General features: G+C 43.2%; 1 protein-coding gene across 1 annotated transcript; it reads left to right on the top strand.

The window, feature by feature from the left end:
* The first annotated feature begins 1,324 nt into the window (after window positions 1-1,324).
* Window positions 1,325-16,685, top strand: LOC139302900 (signal transducer and activator of transcription 5B-like). Its single transcript, XM_070926546.1, has 19 exons — window positions 1,325-1,559; window positions 2,264-2,398; window positions 4,032-4,188; window positions 5,577-5,666; window positions 5,757-5,934; window positions 6,405-6,535; window positions 8,175-8,326; window positions 8,619-8,774; window positions 10,750-10,929; window positions 11,218-11,305; window positions 12,301-12,423; window positions 12,710-12,802; window positions 13,175-13,381; window positions 13,556-13,650; window positions 14,597-14,739; window positions 14,919-15,074; window positions 15,321-15,372; window positions 16,262-16,369; window positions 16,562-16,685. The coding sequence occupies exons 2-19, from the start codon at window positions 2,271-2,273 to the stop codon at window positions 16,683-16,685; spliced, it is 2,361 nt and encodes a 786-aa protein (XP_070782647.1). The 5' UTR covers window positions 1,325-1,559; window positions 2,264-2,270.
* Window positions 16,686-18,647: the final 1,962 nt, after the last annotated feature.

Raw genomic sequence — 18,647 nt, 5'->3', positions numbered from 1 at the left:
GAATATTTGGTGTGTAATGGACCTATTAGATGTAAAGGAGATGTACCTAGTGAATATAACTTTTGATTGAAACCTCAAATAATTTAAATCTCATATCAACGCCATACCCAATACATTCCTTATCCTAGGAAAAAAACCATATCAATGTACTCTCAGTCCCCATCTCATCTCCCCGCACCTTTTATGAATGGAATTCATGGTGCTATTTGGTATTTTGAATATAGTTTGGTATTTTGACTCATTTCAGCCAAATGTTTTATTCATTAAGCTAAATGTATAAAGAGCGCTACTATGAGGAAATTCAACGTTATACTAAGTCCCGGAAATGAATGACATCCAAATGTGCCAAAGATCTCAAAGGATCTCACCAGTAAAATACCTGAATGGTTTTCTTCCATATTCGGTTGTCCGTGTAAACGTTTTATCTCTCTTATGTAGCATCTGTTCATTCCAAAACACGGAATTGTATATTTGTAATGAATGATTGCCATACAGTTTGTAAACTTTGAATTTCCTACAATAAAAACAAAGTAAAATAAATAAAAAGACGCAGTTGCTTGATGCTCGATGGGGAATACGGCTTGCCAACAGCTCGAGCTGAGCGCCCATTGGGTGTTTTTACCCCGTGGTACTGATGAAACTCTCCAATTGGCTGCGCAAAAAGTTTCCCATCACCACTCAGTATAAACGTCAAAATCACCCCCGAGAGGATAATTGTATCGGAACTCACATTTGGAAGAAATAAACTGGAAAAACAAACAACGTCTTTTACCTGATAACTGTTGTATTCCTAACAAGAAGTTAATTTCATAATGTCACATAAAATCCATCTATAACCTCCAGATGTGTTGATGTTGAGAACTCTTTTCTTTTTTCCCCACGAACTTTTGGTCTGATTTAAATGCTCACGCTTTCAATACCACTCATGTTACCCACGGCTTACTTACTTTAACTACAAAAAGAGAATATTACAGAAACACACATTTGACGAACCCGCCTGAAGTCCAATCCAGTGTGTCCTTTATTTATTTATTTATTTATTCATTTATTTCAAGATTCCATTGATTTACGTCTTAATAGCTATATGCTACTTTTGCTAACAGCGCTCCTGTATTGTGCCTGAAGAAAAATGAAAGCTGAATTTTTTTTTTCATCATTATTCCACAGTGCTGCCACTGCAAGTCGAGTCAGCCAACTCTGAGCCGACTTCAGGCACCCCCCCCCCCCCCCCCCCCCCCCCCCCACACACACACACACACACCCACACCCACCCCCGACTGCGATCGGCTGCTCTCGTCTACTCTCGAGGCGAGCAGCGTTTCATCTCAAACAAGCCAGTTGACACGGCGTGTAATGCGTCATCTTCTGCTGTAGAGTATCTTTGGTGTGGTGGTCAACAACAGCTGCTTTGCCAGAAAGCAGAAGGCGATAAAGAAGTTGGCGATGTGACGTGTAGGTCGCGTCAAAACCAACCTGTTAGGGGTTTAAAAGTTGTGCGTGTGTGCCGACCGCCGCTCGTCCATGGTGTTGTTATAAGGTGTGCCGCAGTCCCTTAAAAGGTGAGTTGAAGACGTTAGTTAGCTAACTGTTAACCACTTGTGGGGCGTGGAAGGGGAAGTTTTGGCCAAGTTACAATGTACGCGCGAGCTTTCCCCACTGTGCTAGCTAGTAGAATAGCTAGCAAGCTAACGTGAAGCTGCTCCGAGTCCCACCAAAGTAACAAACGCAGCGTAAATTCGCACTCTTTCCACTCAGCATGTGCATACATCTGTTCAGCAACACTTCGAGGTCGCCATTTGCAAGTTTGCTGCATATAATCTCTGGTTGCCAGCGAGCCAACCTCAAATGTACAGTAGTGTGAAAGCTAAGCTATCTCTCTTAACTTGTTGGGAGAGCAAGCTTTCCCTGCTGCAGGCTGATGCGTTCCGCTTTCTCGTGTAGCTCGAGAAGGTAATGTTAAAAGTCAACACAGAGGACCAACTGTGTAATAAATGGACTGCTACTGACTTTGTCAAAACGCACGCCATGTTTTTGAACCGTTTGTTGGGCCAAATAGTTATCCTCGAGCACTTCTTCAATCAGCCTTACTGTATCTTAGAATGCTTTTAGTGTCTGACAGCCAAAACATTGTGTCATTATCGGATGTCAATTCTCTGGAGCTCAACACGACCGATGCCTCCATCTTCCTCAGTTCCACTCTTGGTTGCTGTTCCCTTTCCCTCTCCCTCATCCTTCCTCTCCTGCCACCCTCCTGCCTCCACAGGAGCACCATGGCCATGTGGATCCAGGCCCAGCAGCTGCAGGGTGAGGCGTTGCACCAGATGCAGGCGCTGTACGGCCAGCACTTCCCCATTGAGGTGCGACACTACCTGGCCCAGTGGATTGAGAGCCAGCTCTGGTATGCAATAGAACTTGGATCTTTATTTTTATTCAGGTTTTTTTTTCTCAATGACAATAATCAAACTAACTTGAATGATTGCCCCAGAGTATTGATCCTGTCAGGGTAAAAAAAAAAAACCCTGTACCACATTTAAATCAAAGGCATCAAATTAGGCACACCTAGCCAAAGTCCATGCAGTCCAATATAACAGCCCTATAATATATCCTACGTTTCCTACAATTTTTATTAGAGAGGTGTTGATTCAACTGTATGATCATAGTTTGGAGGGTGTCGTTTGTGGTGCTGTTGAACTGTACCCCTCATTGATATAAATTGGGTGGATAAAATGATGGAGACACCTGTCAGTATAACGCAATACAATTCAGCAGCACCACAAACATACAGTTGAATCAACAATCCTGCCACGGAGGTGCTGTTGTTACTGCATTAGTTTTAGCTAGGTGTACAACTGAGTGTATATTTGTTACGTTGTTTGAGGTGACCTAGTCAGTCCATCCTTCCACAACTTGAGTCTTCTTTTCACGGTTTTGACCGTCATTTCTGTCAGCAATAATAATGTTGTGCTCAGCAAGTTAATTGCTGCATTAGGGAACGTGGCAACGTTATTAAAAAGAAGTCTGACAGGGAAAGGAACACAAGCAGGCAGACCACCAGACGGGATATTCTTTCAGGCAATGGCACTACACCTTGTTAAAACACTGCGATTTTAAAATGTAAATGCTACCTCAGACATGACTCTGGGTGAACAGTTGAATTGCTGTTCTAAATCACTGCTCAAGATACAGTATATTAAATAAATAACAATTTAAATGCAGCCTCTCAGTTTAAGTGTTAACACAATAGTATGACTTTCCATTATTGCGAAAACACAGGAATGGCATCATTTTCTTATACCATGACATCCTGTTATGCACGAGGAGTTTAATTTACTCATTACATTCGAGTCGAGGAGAGATTTAAGTAAATGATTTAGTCCTGTAGTTTCCAGATCTGGCACGTCTAGTCTGTATTACGGAGTGCCACGAGGTTTAGTGCTCTGTCAGATTTCATTCTATGTTGATATGCTGCCTTTGGGACATCTTATACATAATGTCAGCTTCCATTTTTATACGAGTGATAGTGTTTTTCAGCTTAGGGAAGTGAACACCTTCCTAAATTGCTTTTAAAGACATTCGTGAATCTCTGCACTTCCTGCACTTAAATACAAATGAATCCGAGATCCTAATTATTGTGAAAACCCAAATCTCAGACTTGGTTCTCTATCCTCCTCTGTAAACGTTAAATGATAATAAGTGACGCTCTTATGTTTGATTCTTTTATGTTGTCGTCTTTTTTTGTATTTGTAACATAAGTTGTTCTTTTACCTGACTTATTTCACCTTGTGTTTTTGTTAAGCACTTTATAACCTTTTTTTGCACTATATAACTAAAGTTTATTATCATAGCATCCTGTCGTGCATCACAAATCAAACGTTAAGTCAAAGCTGATGAGAGCTTTCTGTAAATGACTTAGTTCTGGGAAACCCAAATGCTATCTAACCTGTTGATGATCATTAGTGAAGGAGCATTGAGCTTGACATTGACTTTGGATTGGTAAAAAAAAAAAAAAAATGTAATCACGCCTTTCACAGGGATTCGGTGGAGTTGGACAACCCAACGGAGGAGGCCAAAGCCAAGCGTCTGCTGGACAACCTGGTGGCTGAGCTGCAGAGGAAAGCCCAGCTTCAGGGAGGAGAGGACGGCTTTCTGCTCAAGATCAAGCTGGGCCACTACGCCAACCAGCTCAAGGTAACCTGCTGTGAGACGGGGGAAAACTAGCCAGCCCTGAAATGTTTTTTGTTTTTTTTTACCACTCACTATGCCGAAACGATTTGATGCAGGTCTCATTTCTCAGCTGTAGTGATAGACAAACCTCTCCTGTGGTTTTATCCTCTGGGTTTTCTCTGTGACCTTCACTCATATATTTTGGCCTCACTCAGAATTGCAGCTCACGTGACGCTCACTGAAACAAAAAATACTTTCCCATTGACAATAGATACATTTTTCTGGGCATCGCAAACACTCTGAAGTGACTCAGTGTATTATCATTATTTTTGAGATATATGGTGCAAACAATTTAAAGTTGAGATTAAATAAAAAAATTCCTTTTTAACCCCATCCCCGGTCATATTATGCACGTATCTAACAATATTTGCCAAAAAAAATGATAAAAAAATGTATTTCTTTGTATTCTTATATCAACATCCAATCATGTTTTTCTTCCTGTAAAACAAAAGGTGACGTGTGCTTACATAAGCTTGAACCAACCGATTTCAACCAATAATATCGTGACTTCCAGCCATCAATCGATCTTCAACTTCTAGCGGCACAGAGCAAACATTGATTAGCTAGCTAGCTAGCTAGCAACAGCATGGTATGTCGGCTATGACACGCCCACTTTTCAACGTTCAGATCGAACGCCCCCAGCAGGTCATCTGATCCAGCACCACCCACCAAGTACAGGGACGCTCATCCACCCCCTCAGTCAGTTATTGGAGCGCTCTGCTCAGGACTACTCTTCAGGTTTTTGGAGGTTGTTCAGTTTGTCTAAAAACGGCTTGTTTCAGAGGGGGAACTGTGGTCGTGAAGCCCTCTTGAAGCCAGGCTGCTTGGACTATTAAAACCTATATATGATAGTGAAATTAAAGTAAAATCACAATACGAACATAGAATTGTGTTCCTACAAATATCAGGAAACATCGTCTGATCATCGTTTGTACAATTTCCCCCCGGGGATCAATAAAGTATTTTTAATTCTGAGGCATTAAAATAGTCTGTGCAGAATTTTGCACAAATTGCTGGTTTTACTCAAACTTCCTGCAGGTGTTAAGTTCACTATTTAGGTTCATTGTACAGTAAATGTTTGTGGTGGTTTGTGTCCTGACATAGCTGCCATGTACTGCTGAATTCTGGGGAAAAAAGTGCTGACGACGGGTGTGAGGGTGTGACGGAGTTGTTAAATACTTTTTGTTTTTGCCAAATATTGGTTTCTGCAGTACTGGTCCTGCACTTTAATAAGAGCAGAGCCATGAAAGTTAGCTGGACAGAAAGAGCTGTGGCTCTAACACGGGCATTTAATTTAACTGCTTGATCTTATTAATGAGTGGTATTTGTGTGTGTGTGTTTTATCTCTGCAGAGCACTTACGACCGCTGTCCTTTGGAGCTGGTGCGCTGCATAAAACACATCTTGCACTCGGAGCAGAGGCTGGTTCAAGAAGCTACAAATGTAAGTGTTGAAGGGGCAATAAATTACACGTGTTAGTGTCATCATATTAGTAGACGCAAAATGAACTTTTTAAAATGTTTTTGTGTGTAGGCCAGCTGTGGGAGTGGGGGCCAGGCCATGGACAGCCTGTCACAGCGCCATCAGCAGATCAACCAGGCCTTTGAGGAGCTCCGCCTGGCAACGCAGGAGACTGAGAATGAGCTGAGAAAGCTGCAGCACAACCAGGAGTACTTCATCATCCAGTACCAGGAGAACCTGCGCATCCAGGGTGAGGAAGAGGCACACACACAAACATTAAGACATGCACAAGGCATTTGTTTTATCAGTGCACCACAAGTGTTCCCAATACAAAAATGAGCTTCGACCGAACAGACAGTAATACCAAAGATAAACCTTTAATCTTAAGCAGCTAAGACCATTCATTGGCTCATATATTAGGCAAATTCACCAAATACAAAATACAACAAAATTGAATTTTCTACTCCTGTTTGAACCAAAGAAAGCCAACTGAAGTGTGATGACACCCTAAAATGTCACTTCAGCTGTTTTTGCTTGGTTTCTCTGCCCCGCCAGCCAGATTTCCAACATCAGCGGCCTGTTTGAGGCACACATATCTTTGTAGAAAAGGACCTGCAGTCAGGCGCTAGTTGAAAGTTACCTTCTTTGCCCAAAACTGTTTTTCTGAGGTAACTGATGTTTTGTAATGTCCCGCCTGTCTCCTGCTTCCTGCTTTGTTAGCCCAGCTGAGTAGCCTGTCTTCACTGCCTCCCGCCGAGCGCACCCAGCGGGAGACCACCCTGCAGAGCAAGAGGGCCACTGTGGAGGCCTGGCTCACCAGAGAGGCCAGCACACTACAGAAATACAGGCTTGTATGAAGACGCTCCACACACACGGTCACATCTTGCACACATTTTAAAGATGTTCCGAAGGTACTTAGGCAGGCCAGAGTCGCTCCGCTGCACAGGAGAGGAGGAACCAGCACCAATTGGGTGCCCATTTAAGTAAACACAACATTCTGACTTCAGGAAATCATATTCCACAGCCCTTATCGACGTAACTGATAGAATCACGTTCAGTATGGCAAGGCATTCCTTACGGTAAATCACTCACTCTTTTGGAGGCTATTGGGTGATAACTTACTAGTTAGTGGGTTTAAATCTTTCCTAAGTGTAACTGTATTCAGTGTGTAGATATTTATGGCACCTTACCAGATCCAGGAGTGGTCACGTGTGGTGTTCCACGGCGCGATTTTGAATGCAACAGTGTTTTTGTATTGATTCACTTAAGAGTGAAATGCACCAATGGGCCTATTTTCACGTTTTGGTTCATGTTTGTGCAACAGCGCAAAGTGCAAAATAGCGGTGATGTGAAGTGGAATATAGATCAGAGGGTGTGCTGATTCATAAATACACTCTCACCCAATCACATCACTGGTCTTGTAGCTCTGAAACAGCCGAGCCAATCACGGGTGAGGCATTTCAAGAGCCAACACGACACACTTCACTTTCCTCTTCACTGCCACTGTCGCCACAATGCTTCGTTGCTCAGCACCTTACCGCTCCCTGGGGAACCATTGGCAGGAATGTGAATCTTGTTGTACATGCACATGTGCAGAACAATCAAAAAAAGGTTGCTACCAAAGTGCTACTAGTGGTCAAGAACTCCACAGAGTACCTACCAGAGTACCGCATAATCTGCTATTTCTGTCACTTCTACTTCTTTACTTATATACATATATTATACAAAGGTAGTGGTACGGGAATGTGCAAAACCAGCATGACGGAAAGTTCCATGTCATGGCAGCAGATATTTCTGTATTGCTGGCTGCAGGGTGGGGGTATTGTCTTTTGGTATTCTTTACCTCACCTCTCCGATATCACTGATGCTCAGTAGATGGGTACCAATGACGTCCTGGGTGGGTTTAATCTCCCACTGCAGAGCCCTCCTGTCCGTACACATCCCATACCAGTTTGTAATGATTTTAGTCAGGTTGCTTATTTGGCAACATTTAATATGAATATCTGACATTGTGACATTATATATGTATGTGACAGAGGTCTAAGAGATGGTATACATTTACAATCTTCAACAAATAAACCTCTTACTTACCTAGTGAAAATGTTCTACTGTAACTCTGGTCAGCTGATGACATTAGACATTTGGCTAATATATCTTTACATGCAGCCTCCTTTCTGGATGAGTGCAGCCTTGAAGTGTCTTATGTCCCTTCAACCAAATATTCCAAATTCAGCAGCAGAACACACTTTCATTTGAGCGCCATTGTTTTCCAGACATGTGCAACATGTGTCAAAAAATGTTTGCGCCCCGATGGTAACTCGTGGCAGACAATATCCACTTTTACGTGAAGTCAGTTCTCAGCAGTAAACACAGCAGCATGTAAATGTGGGCTTTACAGTAATCGGTTCACTTCCCGCGTACGTAAACATGCATGTCCAATTTCTTGCTAACCTAATTTCTCCCTGCATGTGGCTGGTGGTGTGTCGGCAGGACCTGTCAGAACAACACCAGAAGACCCTGGCCCTGCTGAGGAAGCAGCAGACTCTGATCCTTGATGAGGAGCTCATCCAGTGGAAGAGGCGGCAGCAGCTGGCTGGCAACGGGGGTCCTCATGAGGGGGGATTGGATATCCTCCAGTCCTGGTATATACTGGACATGCTTATTCATTATTTGAACTGGCACATTTTATTTTATAGGGTTCTGATTTCAAGTATGTCCTTTTTTGTGATATAGACGAATGTTTGTAGAATGTTTTTCTTTCAGTTAAGTTACAATTCATGAATATCTATAAAAAAAACAAATAAACATGGGACTTGTATGCATACATAAATATGCATAAATATACTTGCATAGAGGAGCCCAGCCTCATTATGTCCTCTTACCCTCGACGTCCACACTGTGGTGGTATCTCCACCTCCTCTCCCTGTCCACCAGGTGTGAGAAGCTGGCTGACCTGATCTGGCAGAACCGGCAGCAGATCCGGCGCTGCGAACATCTAACCCAGCAGCTTTCTCTGCCGGGCCCCATGGAAGAGCTGCTGAGCAAACTCAACGCCGACATCACTGATATCATCTCCGCCCTGGTTACCAGGTGAGACCTCGACTGGACCTATATACTCCTCAGTGTCGTGTGGAGGTCGTGGACAGCTGGTTCCCATTTTTTTTTTTTTTTTTGTTTAAAGCCAGAGTTCTGAAAATTGGGACTCACTCACGATTGATTTAGGAGGAGCAATGCCGATTCTGTCCCGATTGTGCAACAGTGACTAGGTCTTTACTCTTGCGAGGATGCCGGCGTGGTCATGGGAGTTTGCCCATCCAGTCTACACTTGAAGCGATAACTGTGTTCTCAGCAGGCGTAGGGGCTCTGCCAGGGTTGTGCCAGTTCACCAACTTTCCCTTCCTTCTCCTGGCATCCACAGAGGATGACCATTTTTACCTTTCATACAGGAGACACACACATATCATGCAGGGCTACAAGATTAGCATTCAACCTCTCTAATCTCTGGTTGTCACCTTAATCAGAGACTCAGTCTGCAGTGTAGTTACTGAATAAAGTGAAGTTTCAGTTTCTGTTTGTCTCTGTATGCTCACTTCTTCGTTTCTCTTTCCAGGGAGTCGGTTAAACGTCAGTATCACTTAATCGGCTCCCCATTTGCTAAAGCTGGGCGGTGTCCTACCAGTGTTCAACCCAGGTCGCCTGATATGCATTGACCCATTCAGTTCAAATGCCAGTGTTACGTTTTTCTTTATCCAAAAGACGTTCTTTTTAGTTTCACAGAGCTTTCGCAAGATCTGAAAGTTGTCAACCGCAACCACAACCTCGCATTCCATTCTCTCGTGGAAAACATATATAAAATGTTACAATTCAATTTTATTTTATAGCGCCAAATCACAACAAAACTCATCTCATGACACTTTACAAATAGAGCAGGTCTAGACCGACTCTTTATCCTATTATTACAGAGACCCAACAGCTCCCACCATGAGCAAGCACTGTTATGGAGTTTCCTATCTTCCTCCCTCTCCTCTAGGGGTCAGATTTAGGGGTCACTAGGATAGGAACTGAGCTTTGAGGTCAGCATCAGGTCAGTGATAGATCTCCCGTCCACTGTCCGCCTCACTTGAGAGCAACTACAGCTGCTGTCTGTGATGTTTGGGAAAGACAGGAGCCATTCAGATAAGGGAAGAGCCACATTACTGTAGCAACCAAGGACGGAGGCGGCTCCCTAGACACCAGAAGATAGACCAAGAAGTGCACGGATCTGCTCCACCAGTACATTCCTCCGCCTCCTCTGATACCAACCTCCTGCCTCCACTCAGGACCAAGCACCGGAACCTGGGCCGACAGAGGCTTCTCCATAGCTGCCCCCCTCCCTCTGGAACTCTCTCCCCACAACACATCCGAGACTGCACCGAACTGCCCGAGTTCAAATCACTCATCAAAACTCACCTTTTCAGAACTACTTTCAATGTGTGATTTAACGTGTAGTTATTGTGTGTTTATGTTTTTAATATGTTGCTTTTATCACCTTTTCAACTTATGTAAAGTGTCTTTGAGTACCATGTAAAGCGCTCAGTAAATAAAATGTATCATTGTTGCTTTTTGTTCTACCGGCTGCCATACAGGTAGTATCGCACTGCTCAACCTGCATGGGAACATTTTTGCTCGGGTGCTGTAAAGGAAAACAGGAAACAGATTCTGTCCTGGTAGAAGTCATGAGTTTTTACTTACCTAGCCTACGTGTGCTTTGTGGACTTGGAGACGGTTTATTGTTGGTATCTTGTGGGGTCTGCTGTGGGGTTATAGAGTGCAGAGACCAATACTGCAAGCTATTATTTTTTTTTGTCCTTGTATAACTGGAGTGAGAGCTGTGTCTGTGTTCACGTCCTCTGGATTTCGACAGCAGCGTGCCTTCTCACTGTTGTTGGCTTTCATGGACGGAATCTCTTAAGCACACACTGAGCTAATCAATATCACCGTCTGTGGATAACTCAAATATCCTCTCATGCGAGAAAATGTCGGCTTAACCCAGCATTTCATTGTCCCCTCTTTCAATTCTCTTCAGTACCTTCATCATTGAAAAGCAGCCGCCCCAGGTGTTGAAGACCCAGACCAAGTTTGCAGCCACAGTGCGCCTTCTGGTGGGCGGGAAGCTCAACGTCCACATGAACCCGCCTCAGGTCAAGGCTGTCATTGTTAGTGAGCAGCAGGCCAAAGCTCTGCTGAAGAACGAGAGCACGCACAGGTGAGGGACACATGCGCCAGCATGCAGATTTGTGATAATCATAAATGAATTGGTAAAACACGTTATGGACACTTGGCTGGTTCAAGGTTCAAATAGTGGGTGATTGTAGCAGGCACTTTGTTGGATATTAAAAGGCAATGAATTGGTTAATTGACAGTTGCTAAACATATAGAAATAGTTTTGTGGTGTTTTAGTCACCAGTTTAAATGTGTAATTCTTCTTTGTCGAAGGTGTCTCCAGCTACAGTCACTGAGAATGTGTTAACACTGCTTTCTTTTGCCCTGCTAGTGAAAGCAGTGGAGAAATCCTCAACAACAACTGTGTGATGGAGTATCACCAGGCCACCGGCACCCTCAGTGCACACTTCAGAAACATGGTAAGCCCTATAGAGCGCTGCAGGGATAATGTATTTTTGTAGGCAAACCCGGAAGTTAGCGTCGCCCTGGTTCCCTCCACAAAAAGCCAGTGGGATTTGTGCCATGGGATTTTGGATTATTGCAGAAAATAAACGCTGCGGCAAAACAAAAGTTTATGATTCTTACATGTTTTGTTCAGCAAGATAATCTTCACTAATGAACACCACTTTTCGGATTTTTGAGGCGTAAATGGAATCACCAGAAGTAAAAAGCTAACGTTAGGCTATAAAGGATCTACAGCACGGTCACATCACTTCAACGTCACCACCGCTGAGCTTCACTTTGAAGAGAATATAGATAGATGTAGATATATAGACAGATAGATATATAAACACATCGAGGCTGTAAAGGCGGACTAGTGAGTAGATGACTTTCCGTGTTCGGCATGAAGACGTTTAATGTCCGCGACAACCTCTGTAGCCTCATTTAGCCTCTTGTTAGCAACCACCTTTTTTAAGACACGTAAAAGCTTCAAAATTCCAGAGTGGGGGGGGGGGGTATCTACTGACGCATTTTATGTCGTAGAACAAAACGTGAAAATCTCTTAAGCTTGTGTTAACCACAGACCTTATTTCAGGCATCTAACCAAAAAACCCACTGACTTCCAGATGAGGGAACTGAAAGTGTAAAAATGCGAACTCATTTCCGGGTTTTAGGACTCATTCCTGCAGCACTCTATTAGTTATCTTTTTAGGGGTGTAAGAATGATACATTACTGGTATTTTCACCAGTATTTTAAATATTGTTTTTACATTATTTGGTTAGAAACCCATTACCCATGTAGCTTTGGGAGATCAAAATTAATGACCAAAGTCGTTTCAGAATGCATGCTACACTGGCTGTGTCTATTGTAATGACGGAATATGTCTCTAATCTCTTCTTATATCTTCATGTCTTTTGCTGTGTGTGTGTGTGTGTGTGTGTGTGTGTGTGTGTGTGTGTGTCACTGCTGCAGTCACTGAAGCGGATCAAGCGTTCGGACCGCCGAGGTGCAGAGTCAGTGACGGAGGAGAAGTTCACAGTTCTGTTTGAATCACAGTTCAGCGTCGGAGGCAACGAGCTGGTCTTCCATGTCAAAGTAATCCGATGGGACATTTGACTTCTTATAACTGGGTGTCTTGCCATCTGCTGCTGATTTCATCTCCACTGTCTTGGTCTTCTTAGGAGTTCAACAGGGGTTTTTACGGCTTTGTCTAAGACTTCTCTATACCTAATGTTTACTAGCATTAAACATTAATAATAATTGATTAGTTTGAATGAATCCAGAAGACTCTGCTCTTACTGTCTCTCTTGTTGTGTGTGTGTGTGTGTGTGTGTGTGTGTGTGTGTGTGTGTGTGTGTGTGTGTGTGTGTCTAACCTGCAGACCTTATCGCTGCCTGTGGTGGTGATCGTCCATGGCAGCCAGGACAACAACGCCACAGCGACAGTCCTGTGGGACAACGCCTTTGCTGAACCAGTGAGTTGGCAGTTTTCCCACATTGGCCTTTTTTTACACGTCACACAAGGATAAGTCTTGTCATGTTCTATATTTTCTTATTATCAATAAATCCCATGTGCAGGGCAAAATCAACACTGAATTACCTATTAGCAGCGGGTGTTGAGCATGAACACATTGTTGGTCTTTTCGTGGGCTTTGATTTGAATAAGAAACACATAGAATAACATCAGACTTACAGTTTGTTATCAGTGTGGTGCCACATTTTTGGATTATGTTTTCATTTACCATATTGAGCTGAACATATTTCATTACTCTCAATGGCCTACTTGCTGTGTTTTTGTAAAATCTTCATCTGTTACCTTGTTTTGTTCTCCGTCCTCATCTCCTCAGGGCAGGGTGCCGTTCATCGTGCCAGACAAGGTGCTGTGGCCCCAGCTGTGCGAGGCCCTTAACATGAAGTACAAGGCGGAGATGCACAGCGGCCGTGGCCTTTCGGAGGATAACCTGGTCTTCCTGGCACAGAAGGCTTTTACAAGCAGCAGCAACAACCCGGAGGACTACCGCAGCATGACCATATCCTGGGCCCAGTTCAACCGGGTGAGTTTCCACAGTTCAACAGCTGAAAATTCACACACACACGCACAAACTTGTGCTCATTCCAAATGCTCTTACACACACACACACACACACACACCAGAGTTATTAACCAGAGTAACCTGGTTTCTCGTGTGCATTTAAACATACTGATGTAAGTATGTTCCATTTGTACAGGAGAGCTTACCTGGACGCAACTTCACCTTCTGGCAGTGGTTTGACGGAGTTGTGGAGCTCATGAAGAAACATCTCAAGCCTCACTGGAATGATGGGTAATGACTCATGCTGACTTTTTTTGCAAGAATCTGGTTTTATGTTGACGGTCAAGACAGCAATTTATGATCAAGGTAAGATTAAATTATATAGTATGGGGGGGGGGGGGGGGGGGCAGAGGGCGAAGAGTAACTCTTAACATTTACATAGGTTGAGAAAGGTTGAGAATTGACCTCCCCAGGAGGAGGGATAGGTGGGGTCCTCCGAAAGAACGGGACTGTTTGTATCGTTAAAGATTAACTTAACAGCCGGCTGTAATTATCATCATCATACTCGTTACTGCTGGCTGTGGTCAGAAGTGTGCTCAGTTGTCCTGGAGTACACATCTACATCACTGCAGCAAGGTGAGAAGTTCAGCCACTGGAGGTCCGCAAAAAAACAAGATTTTCAGGGGGAAGTTACTCTTTTCAAGACTAAATGTCTTGTGTCTTAAAAGACTCCTTCACCTATTTATCATTGCACTCCGACAACTATCACCCACGATGTAACCCCACCGCTGTCAGAGATTTGGTTGTGTTATGCTAGTATTAGTAGTAGAGTTATGTAGCCTGACTCAAGTGAAAGTCACTTGAGGATGTTTACCAGGCTTCACACAGCTCCCTCTGGAGACACGAAAGGCTCTATCCTACTTTTTCACATATGCCTAGTCCTTCCAAGGATGTGTGAAATGTGTGAAATTGGTGCAGTTCCCAAATAAATCAAATAAATTAGAAGTGCGGAAACAAAATAAATGTAGCTGTAAAGCAATAATTGGAACTATTCTTACATTTTACTGCCCCTTTCAACAGAAGAGTATCAGCGAAATCACCTTATTTTTATGCATTTATTGAACAGAAAATGTTAGCAATATAACGTATTACACAGCTTTTACACTTGCTACGACAGGGGAGGTGCACTGGCACTGAGTGTTTGTGTGTGAATATGTGTGTGTGTGTGTGTGTACAGGGCCATCCTGGGCTTTGTCAACAAGCAGCAGGCGCAGGACATGCTGCTGTCCAAACCCAACGGCACCTTCCTGCTGAGGTTCAGCGACTCCGAGATCGGAGGCATCACCATCGCCTGGGTGGCTGAGAACCCCAACAAACAAGGTACCAAACCGCTCTCACACGGAGTGAGATTCTTAGGGTGATTCTTTCTAATCATCTAAGTCATTAAAATGAACTTGTAACTGAACGAAACAATACGCATACAAAAGATGTAGCTCTGCTGAAATGCAGCATTCATTTACATACAGTTGTAATTCTTGGTTGTGCCTGTCTTGGGCTAGGTGAGAGGCTGGTCTGGAATCTGTTGCCTTATACAACCAAGGACTTCTCCATTCGCTCCCTGGCTGACCGCATCAGCGACCTGAACCACCTTCTGTTTCTCTACCCTGACCGGCCCAAAGACGAGGTCTTCGCCAAGTACTACACCCCTCCACTCTGTATGTATCGGACCCGCTTATTTGTATTCACACCAACACATCACCGCTAATGAGCTAAATACACACATCTGCAAATAAGTTGCTTTTCCTCAATGAAATGAAGACTACTTTCTGAACAATAACTTTTTTTTTTTATAACTCGGTGGTGTCGTAGCAGCAGGTGGAATAAGCTCAGAACGTGGATGATGACACTGTAAAGTTGAAATAACTATTCATATGTTTTCAAGCAGTACGTCTCTGTTGCAGCAAAAGCAGTGGATGGATACGTAAAACCACAGATCAAACAAGTTGTGCCAGAGTAAGTTGCCCTTTTTCTCTTTTCTAAAATAGCCACAGAAATCCGAAATCACTTCACCCAAAACCTTTCACGCATCTAAGAGATGGATGTCTAATAATATTCTCTATAGTAGTTCCTAGCCACTTTTGTCCTTTTTTAAGGACCTTTTGTACTGGATGTCTAATTTGAAGTAAAAACAGAACTCTGGCATGAATTTTGGTATTCCGTCAAGACAAATTGCTTTTCCTCTTGAGATACGAACGATTTCCCCCTGAAGGTGTGAACACAGGAGAAATGAAATGTAACAATTAAAACTGCTGCCGATCATGAACGCAAATGGAAAACGTGTGTAATCACTGCAATGTTTTAAACATTTTTACCAGTATCAGTAATCTGCATAAAAATATTAAATTGTCTGTTTGTTTTTAAACAGACAATGGTACTATTTAATTCTCTGAGTCACACACACACACACACACACACACACACACACACACACACACAATTATGGCCTTAAAATGTGTCATGTTGCTGTAGCATGTAGCGCCATCTATAGTTGGAATGTCATCAAACTGTGCTGATCACAGATATATGTATATGTCATTTTATTTTGAAATGTCTGTCCCATAATTAGTTCAGTTTCACCTCTAAGAGTTAACTTGTAAGATAGTGTTGAGCACACTGTTGAAGGCACTGTTGATATGGTTACCTCCCGCCACGCATTTAAGGTGCCCCAAGATAGATTTTGAGATTTTGGCCGACACCTGCCAGCCAATCAGAAATTAGTATTTTCCTTCGTGTAATATCTCACTATTGAAATTTGTGGTGAGTCAGTAGAGCTGTTACAGACATGTGATCACAGACATTATATTGATAGCTGAAGTAATGTGTGGCATTTGACTCTTGGTAGATTCACCACTCCGAACCCTGAACCCAGTGCAGGAAATCCCACGTTCATGGACCAGACAGCTTCTCCCTCTGTGAGCCACCCCAACAACTTTGGTGTCTACCCCTCTATGTAAGCACGCTCCTTTTACTTTATGTGTTGAATTTATTTACTGAAGATAAGCTCCTGTATTGATAATAATATTCACATACTTATACTTATTCACGCCTTGAGGGATTTATTTTAAATTTGTCTAATACATCTAATAAAAAAGTCATTTACAGTGTGAAAAGGTGACCTCTGTCTCTGCTGTTGTCCCCTCAGGAGTGACACCATGTTGGATGCAGACGGAGACTTCGACCTGGACGACACGATGGACGTGGCCCGCCATGTGGAGGAGCTGCTCCGCAGGCCTATGGCCAACCAGTGGAGCAGTCAGCAGTCCTGAACCTGAACCTGCTGCACACCTTCAGGTCTTCTTCCATCTCATCTCAACAGAATCACCCACACCTGCAATTGAGAGAACAGGTTTGGTAATGATAGCCTTCTGCTTGCTTTAGTGTCTCTGTGGAGAGAGCACTCTTCTCATCAGTCTTTCTCAGGGCTGTTTTGTGGAGCTGGTTTGGGTCAATGGGATTTTTATAGCAAACTGAGACATACAGTTAGTTTTTATGTGCATTCGTATGTGTTTGTTAAGCTTTTAGCTGGCACTGGGAGACTTTTGCATAAAGATTCACAGTAAACACGCTAGCTTTTCTTAAAATTATTTTAACAGTTTTCTATTCCATTTACACAATTAACATTGGTTAATGTGACTAAATACGAATAATAATAATAATAGAATAAAGTATCTTGTGAATCCAGAAAATTCTTATAAAAGAACCAAGACTTAAAGTGAGACTATGTAACCTTTGCTGAACATCAGCCACTGTGACCACAAGTAGTATTTATAGTATGTTTCATTAGCTTTGAGACAGAGACAGTATTTAACCTGCCTTGTCGGAAATCAAATTTAAATGGTTTCTTAAACTCTGAGGCTGCGGTTTAAACTTCACCTGTGGTTTAGTTAAACCCAGCTGCTGTGTCCTGTAGAAACCACCTAAACACCACTAAAGGTCACTGAGCCCGAGCTCAGCAGCGTCAAGGTAGGGGATCAGAACAGCCGTTATTTGAGTAAAAGAAGGTAATGAAGGAGAGGTGAGCAGTCTTTGAGTTGCAGATGGTGTTGTTTTGCTCAAAGATTACAGCATGGCACTATTGTTGATATCGCAGGAGATGTTAAGGAGACATATATGATGTACATTTGTATTAAAAGCACAGGGGGAGGCATTCTTTTATTATTATATTATTTTATTTTACTATTGATGAAACACAATTGAACTGAGGGTGAACTGTAAAATCACCCAGCGGTATTTTACTGAGTTTCTCTTACTCACCGCCATTTTGACGCAGCAGTCGGCCGTGTTTGAAACCCCCAGCAAGTCCTAGGTTTAGCTGAGTCTGTTCTAAACAGCTAAGCAAGTCGGGTGCTAGGCTTACTTTGAGTTTGACTTCTGTGGTAAAACCACCAAAGTGTTTTCTGTGCCACACTAGCACAAGTGGAGAAGTCAGCCTCCTGACTTGGTAATGTCAAGTACTCAGCCACCATAAGCTACTGGCCATATTAGACCAAGTAAGACTGTAGCAGCACGACTCCTGAGTGTGTTGAACTGAAGGGAAAGCAGGGAAAGGGCCATTGCCCCCCCCCCCCCCCCCCCACACACACACTTTACGCCCCTGGCCCACATTCATTTTAAGCTGTGGTCCGACCACAGACTGTATATAAAGATGGCCTACGCCTCTCCTCTTCCTCCCACTGTACAAAAATGAAGCCAAACTCTCCCGGATACGGACGCTACCATCTTGCGCTGGTGACATCATTTGGAGCCAGAGTCTGCGCAGTGGTGACCGGGGGGTGGAGCCCACCCATACAGTCGAGGTCCCACCCATACACCCGCCCGACCGAATTGCGCACACACCACAGTCAATCTCAGCTGTCAATCGTGAGATTTCACCTCGTTTTTTGTAGCATCAAATAACAAATTAAAACCAAACGTATCAGAAAAATGAACACTTCAAATGAACGAACATCAGCGTGATGAGAACTACCTGAAATGACAGAAACCATCTTCGATCGAGACGTTTTGCCTACACTTTGGGAGAGCTGCCATGTCGTCCGCCTTTTACATACAGTCTATGGGTCAACATGTTGACGGGCCTCGCAGATAGTGTGATCACATCGCGGGTTTGTTCTCATTTCTTCTTCCAAAGGTTGCACAGTCTGGGTTTAAGTGCTGAACACGGAATTTTCAAATCTGTAACTGCTATCGTTTGGTGCTATTTATATCATATTTTTTCTTAATTACTTCTA

This window comes from Enoplosus armatus, chromosome 20 (genome assembly GCF_043641665.1).
Source record: "Enoplosus armatus isolate fEnoArm2 chromosome 20, fEnoArm2.hap1, whole genome shotgun sequence".
Taxonomy (NCBI): domain Eukaryota; kingdom Metazoa; phylum Chordata; class Actinopteri; order Centrarchiformes; family Enoplosidae; genus Enoplosus; species Enoplosus armatus.
Note: the sequence above shows the minus strand (reverse complement) of the source record. Positions and strands in the feature narration are given on the sequence as shown.

Excerpts from the sequence above, each read along its gene's own strand:
- LOC139302900 (XM_070926546.1), top strand. The coding sequence starts at position 2,271 with ATGGCCATGTGGATCCAGGCCCAGCAGCTGCAGGGTGAGGCGTTGCAC. Across the intron at positions 5,935-6,404 it reads GGAGAACCTGCGCATCCAGG|CCCAGCTGAGTAGCCTGTCT; the intron begins GTGAGGAAGAGG and ends CTGCTTTGTTAG. Across the intron at positions 14,740-14,918 it reads TGAGAACCCCAACAAACAAG|GTGAGAGGCTGGTCTGGAAT; the intron begins GTACCAAACCGC and ends GTCTTGGGCTAG.